Consider the following 6,857-nt stretch of genomic DNA (forward strand, 5'->3'; position numbering starts at 1 on the left):
CTCAATCTCAAGTCAGCTCTCTATGATATGTACCCCACCATTTCCAAATGACAATATTGTCCTTGGATGACCATGCTCCACTAACATAGTCTGCCCAAGCTTGAACCTCTTACTTCCAATTGGAAACCACCTAACTTTGATGAAAGTAAAACAATATGTAGTTGCTTCATTAAGATTCATTCATTGGATAGTTGGGGTCCCCTTGGAAGTTGGAACCTTCAGTTAGTTTTCTTTATTGATATCTTGTTATGGAAGGGCATTAGAGACATTGCATTAAGTTCGAAGGGTAAGTTCTATAAATGCATATTTTGTGTGCCCTTCTGCTTTCAGGCCCCATGGATGTTGCTTTCTTCTGCGTCAGATGCTTTTGTTGTTTTGTGTTCCCTCATTAGTTTATTAGTGGAGCAAACTTGGGACACAAGCAAAAATGAAAAATATAAAAAGGAGAGGAAAAGGAGAAGCTATGTGAAGATGGGGAGGTGGAGGGGGTACTGGATGTGCTTCAAGAGCTCGTTTATCATCCCAACAAAGGTATGATTGAAGTTCGTAGAAATTAGTAATTCAAAACGATTCAGTTAACATATGGGCTCACTTATGGAAGTGTTAATATAAATTGATGGACAATCTAAATGCTAGAAATTAACATTTTTTTTTCTCTTTTATCTATTTTTCCTCTGTTCTTTGTTATTTGTTTCCCATGCCATGTATGAAGAATGGAATTATTTCTAGTTCCATATGGTTTTCAAATACCTTACTATCCACCTCACACACATGGTGGTAATGGCAGGGAATGGATATGGTCTGGTTGGTCTTTACAAGGACATAGAGTCCAATGGAGGATATGCAGATATTCAAGTGATGTGGGAGATGATGCATTTATAAAAATAGTTGATAAAATTCATGGGCAAATAGGAGTAGGTGAAAGCAATGCAACTAACAGCTTTATTTTATACTAATATTTTTCATCTATTAATGACAACAATCATTCTATTCTCTCTGAATTCAAGAACATTCTCTCCTTTGTCAAAAGAGCAATGCATATTTCTGCAGATGACAATACTGTAAATAACTCCATATGTGAAGTGCCACACTGCTGAAAGCCACTCCTGAAATCTAAGACTGACCAAGAAAGAGAACTGACACTATGAGGCTTCATCATGCTGCACCACCCTCTTCGAGGAGCATTTGATCGAAGTGCCACACTCCTGCAAGCCAACCAATTAAAAAAAAAAAGATCTAAATGCCAAAAATGGAAGCGGATGGATTCATTGGTTACAAGCTTATATGAAAAGAAGACAGTGGCACTTGCTCAAAGAAAAGAGAAATGACAAAGAGTGAATTTAAAATTTGATTCGTACCATGTCCCTTTCCAACCCTTCTCAGTTGGGCAACATATTCTGAGATCTTCTTGATGGCTTCAACCTACAAAAGGAAAAAATCTAGTCACATTTTGAAGCCAAAGAACACTTTGTTTTTTCTTCCTTTATTCATGACAGACATTATGTGTTGACAATCTTCTCCAAATTGTTGTATGGTTGAATACATGAAAAGAACTATCATGTGACAATCTGTCAAAATGTGTTCTCTTGCAAATACATTTTTGGCTGGACACATGGAAAAATGAATTTTCTTCTATTTGGCATGTTTTCTGTCATCCTTAGGCTATGGGGAAGTAAACCCTTTTTTTACCATAACTTGTATTAAGAGAAAAAAAAAACACCAAGAAGCATGCTTTTCACCATTTTTCATATAATACAAAAATGACTCTTTTTAAGTTCTGATGGCAAGAACATTAAACTCTTAGGTTTACCTGCTCTGTCAAAAACTCGCTCTCAATAAAATCTGTCAACTGGGGATCATTGTTTCGATCTGCCACCTGATATTCATCAAGAACAGAGCATATCTTAAAAGAGATCCATTTGTCCAAGTCACAATTATAGATTGCAGATTCAAGAACCATGAGCTATAACAACCAGGTGATTGATTTAGACACCACCCATGCTACCCCATTTTAAGCAACAGATTCAAAACTAGTGGACCAGAAACCGAATAAAGAAGTCTTACACTGTGCAGGAGCAGGAGTTTCTCATTTGTTAACTTCTCCATTGACAATGCTAGCTCCATAGCTGAATCAATAATCATAGATAATTGAATGAGTTCCCAAAAAAAACAAAAAAAAATTTAAAATGTTCAAGACACAAGCAAGTAGAACAAATACAACAAGCTTGTGAATATGCCAGGTGAAAGTCAAATAAACTATGGAAGAAGGGTGGGCAGTCCTATTAAGGTGGTGTTTTTTCTGTAAAGAAACACAATTTCCGGAGTAGTAAAATATGAACAAACGACACCCAAAGAAAGAACAAGAAAAAGGAAATAAAAGATTTTGCATTACTCAAATCAAACATCTTTCATTCTGGAGGTTACAGAGTACGAAACAATGTCCTCAAGTAATGCATACTTAAATTCAACTTATTCCAAATTGCACGGTATGAGGGAGACCCAAACAGGAATTAAGGGGCACGTGAATAGTTTGATGGAGGGCCTTTTGTGTGTTTGTGGATTCGGGAGCAAAAAGAAATGACACCTTAAATTTATACTTTTGAAGAACTAAAACCTAGACAAATGCATGCCATATAAAATAATGCAGGTGTGTGCGAACACGCACACATGTCAACTCATAAGCATGGAGAAGAACCGGAAAGAAACTTACAGTACAATGCATCTCCCTTCTCAGCATGATCAAACTCTGAAGGGGTCATCAGGATAGGATGTAGCTTTACTTTTCCTCCTCTTTTGTTCTAGTAATTATCAGAAAGCATAGTATTAGATATGCAAAACCAAGAAAGAATAAGTAAATTAAGAAGGCAACAAATCACTTCTAGAAAACCTGGTATTCCATCAGTTTCTCAGCATGCTGTCTTTCTTCTTCACTTGACTCCTTGAAGAATCTGAAGCAACAGGATGATACATTAACTCTAATAATTAGAACAATCAAGCAGTATGAGAGAATTTATGGTTATTGGGGTTACTTGGCAAGGCCCCTGAGAGCAATGTTGTCCCTGTCGAAGTATGCAAACATTGAATGATACACATAAGACACATTGTATTCCACACTGTTATATCAAACAAAGCAAGAAAAAGGTCAGTAAGAAGAAAATTTTAACTGAAACAGGAACTAGTGATAACGATGATAATGATGCATGAAAAATCCTGGACCTGGACGAAGAAACAAAGTGAATGAAAAGTAAAGTGAATTTTACAGAGTAGAATGGTATCCCCCCTCTCAGGTCAGCCCTGCTCTTTAAAACAAACACATGCCCACAGATTGAGATTCGCAGCTATAACTCCTAAAGTCCCATTGTCTTTTCCTGGGAATCCACTTAAGCAACTCAAAGAGAATTGCTCTGTCCGGACTGAGGAGACTACTTTACAAGGCTATATCAGAAAGCATTTTGTATGGTCTCAATGTAGTATGTTTTACAAAGATAGCAGAATACTGATAAGAGCAGAATATGAAACAATCTCCATCTTGGCTTTAATTTCTACCAAACCTCCCCATGATGGTCCCATTGTCTTCTCCGCCACAATCCCCTAAGCATCCAAATCAACTAAACTACATGTTGATCACTAATGAGAAAAAATAGAAAAAATTTTAACCTCTCCCAGGAAGTTGAATTCCATTTATTTTATTTTTAGCACCTTCTGTAGACCATGATGAGTTAAAGAGTCTATGAATCATGTCCTGCCATAGACCAATTTTCATCTTCCTATTGAATTATCCACCCTAAACTTAATTTATCTAGCATCATAAACCAAACCACTAACTCGAGTTGAACTTGGCTTGGGCTCAAGAGCATGAAGAGCTAGACAATGGCTCAATACGCATGGTTGAATGATCATTTCTCATGCTTGACCAAACTTAACTAGATCATGTAAATTTGTAACTATGGTTATAGTAAAACTAAACATTAAGTTAAGATCACATATATGGTAGTCAACAAAAAGGTAGAGCCAACCAAAGCTTGGATTAGGTACAGTAATTTATTGTGAGCCTCATTTAGATCAAGATCAGCCAGCACCTAGTTAAGCTTGCTCAGGTTGTAGATAAAATTCAATGCGAAGTTAAAGCAGATGCATAAAACGAACAACAAGGAGGGACAGAAGGCAGGAAGCTTAACATGATCTTCCTAAAATTGGGCTGTTTCTTAAGAAGGGATGTGTTGCAAACTCTCTCTTTGTTAAGAATCAAAAGTACCAGACATTGATGAATGTGAAAACCAAGTCAGGAACAATAAACAAGTAGAACCCAATTCTCAAAACAGGGACTAGAAGACAGGGTTCTCTGGGAAAACATATTAAGTTTAAGGTTTGGAGTTGGTGGGCGATAATGGCAGAAGAAAAAAAAAAGAGAACACAAAGTCAATGCAACTTGAAGCTTTAAGCAAAGAAACAAAGAGGGGGAAAGCAAAAAATTGGAAAGGAATTTCGAATAGTTTTGTTTATTTATTTTAGAAATAATAAGAAAAAATAATTATAATAAAAACTATTTAAAGTCTTCATATTTTTAATTTATAATAATATTTGAGAAATAAAATAAAATAAAATATTAAATTTAAGCTTAATATTTATTTTTTTCCCAGCTTCTTACAAAATTTTCATAATTTAAAATGAAAAGGTTTACTAATTTTTCTCTATTTTATCATCATGCCTAAAACTTTCCATGATTTAGATAAAGATAAAAGGGTATAAAAGTGAAAATAAAAAGTAAAGGAAAGTAAGATTCTTTACTAATAATTGTTTTTGAAAACAATAATTAAATAGTAAAATTCTTTAAAATAATATTTTATTTTTAAAAACAGAAACTGTTTTTAAATCATTCGGAAAAACTGATCTTGAATTTTAATATCTTTAATTTTTCTTTTAGGTCGGCTAAAAATTATTGAAAAAAATAAAAATAAATAAAACCCACTTGATTTGTTCATTAATGGCTGCTTCACACTCCTCGGAATAGCCTTGGCGAGCAAGCGAATGTTGAGGAGAAATCGGAACAAGAAAATCCTCCTTCTTCAACTCTTCAAACGGCTGAAATACCACTCTACTAGTCGACAACTCATTACTTCTCTCTCCTGATCCCCTCACCACCAATCCATTATTCCCTCTTCTCCTCTGCCACCGAGAAGTACAAGAGGAAGAAGAGCCGAAGCTACCAAAAAGAGGACTTCCAAGACCCTCCCCTGACGACCCTAAGAGAGAAACAACTGAAACACCTCCCACAAGCATGGCTAATTCTATCACAGAAATAAAGAAAAGACGAGAAAGATGCAGATGAGAGGTGAAGTGATGAAGAGGCTGATGATATAATATAAGCTCCCTTTGAGAGAGTTCCATTCTGATGGGGCTCATTTTGGAGCGTAGGATGAGAACAGAGGTGGAGGGAGGAGGTTGCACCACGTGTAGAGGGCGTGTGGCGAGCTCGTGGTTTATCCAAGATGCCATGGAATCTGACCAAATATCTGCTTCACGTAGCGATCCAAATACGGTTTCACTCCACGACTAGAGTTTTGGGTCAAAATGGCCCATTTTTTAAACTTAATGTTGAAAATAGGCACATTTTTAAACTATTGTTCAAAATGGTCTCTTTGATGCCACGTAGATTCCACATCATTAAAAAATATTTTTTTTCATCATTATAGTGAAAGCCGCAGTTGGGAAACGCAACTTCATTTTTGTACTTCATTTTTGTACTAAAACCACAGTTGGAAAACGCGACTTTATTTTTGTACTAAAGCCGCAGTTGACAAACGCGACTTCATTTTTGTACTAAAGCCGCAGTTGCCAACACAATTTCATTTTTTAACTAAAGTCGTAGTTGCCAACTGCGGCTTTAGTTAATTTTTATTTAAATTTAAAATTTAATTAAAAAATTATTAAATTACAATTTATGAATGAAATTTAAAAGTATACTTAAATAATAAATTATTTATATTTAAATTTAAAATTCTAGTATTACTTCAACAAACATAAATTGATAAATAGAAGATATTATAAATGAATGTTTTATTTATTAATAAATTAATAATCTTAAAATAATAAATTTATATAACATATAAATAATATATAAAATTGTATAATTTATTAATTTAAGATATTTAATTTGTTAATTTTTAAGATATTAATTTATTTATATTATGATAAATTTATCTTTATCGAAATAATAATATAGTAGTTAATAACTGAGATTTCAATTATAATATTTTTTTTACTTTCAAATTTAATTAAAACTATTAAATTAAAATTTATGATTGAAAATTTAAAAATATACTTAAATAAAAAATTATTTATATTTAAACTTAAAAATCTAGTATTATTTCAACAAACATAAATTGATAAATAGAAGATATTATAAATGAATATTTGATTTATTAATAAATTAATAATCTTAAAATAATAAACTTATATAACATATAAATAATATATAAAATTGTATAATTTATTAATTTAAGATATTTAATTTTTTAATTTTTAAGATATTAATTTATTTATATTATGATAAATTTATCTTTATCGAAATAATAGTATAGTAGTTAATAACTGAGATTTCAATTATAATATTTTTTTTTTACTTTCTAATTTAATTAAAAACTATTAAATCACAATTTATGATTGAAATTTAAAAAATATACTTAAATAAAAAATTATTTATATTTAAACTTAAAAATCTAGTATTACTTCAACAAACATAAATTAATAAATAGAAGATATTATAAATGAATGTTTTATTTATTAATAAATTAATAATATTAAAATAATAAATTTATATAATATATAAATAATATATAAAATTGTATAATTTATTA

At 32.1% G+C, this 6,857-nt stretch overlaps 1 protein-coding gene across 2 annotated transcripts; it reads right to left on the reverse strand.

Annotated features, from left to right (window-relative positions):
* Positions 1-915: 915 nt before the first annotated feature.
* LOC100244757 (ferritin-4, chloroplastic) lies at positions 916-5,511 on the reverse strand. 2 transcript variants are annotated; one of them, XM_003632546.4, is made up of 8 exons: positions 4,970-5,511; positions 3,030-3,113; positions 2,888-2,948; positions 2,711-2,798; positions 2,065-2,126; positions 1,811-1,876; positions 1,359-1,422; positions 916-1,205 (listed from the first exon to the last, which is right to left on the reverse strand). In XM_003632546.4, exons 1-8 carry the CDS (start codon positions 5,494-5,496, stop codon positions 1,156-1,158), a joined length of 1,002 nt encoding a protein of 333 aa, XP_003632594.3. In that variant the 5' UTR covers positions 5,497-5,511; the 3' UTR covers positions 916-1,155. The 2 variants fall into 2 exon arrangements, with proteins under 2 accessions (XP_003632594.3, XP_059594919.1); XM_059738936.1 differs by having other exon boundaries at positions 916-1,422.
* Between the last annotated feature and the right edge of the window lie 1,346 nt (positions 5,512-6,857).

This window comes from Vitis vinifera, chromosome 8 (assembly GCF_030704535.1).
Source record: "Vitis vinifera cultivar Pinot Noir 40024 chromosome 8, ASM3070453v1".
In the NCBI taxonomy this organism is placed as follows: domain Eukaryota; kingdom Viridiplantae; phylum Streptophyta; class Magnoliopsida; order Vitales; family Vitaceae; genus Vitis; species Vitis vinifera.

Excerpts from the sequence above, each read along its gene's own strand:
- LOC100244757 (XM_059738936.1), bottom strand. The coding sequence starts at position 5,496 with ATGGCATCTTGGATAAACCACGAGCTCGCCACACGCCCTCTACACGTG. Across the intron at positions 2,949-3,029 it reads GCTCTCAGGGGCCTTGCCAA|ATTCTTCAAGGAGTCAAGTG; the intron begins GTAACCCCAATA and ends CTGTTGCTTCAG. Across the intron at positions 1,423-1,810 it reads GCGAGTTTTTGACAGAGCAG|GTTGAAGCCATCAAGAAGAT; the intron begins GTAAACCTAAGA and ends TTCCTTTTGTAG.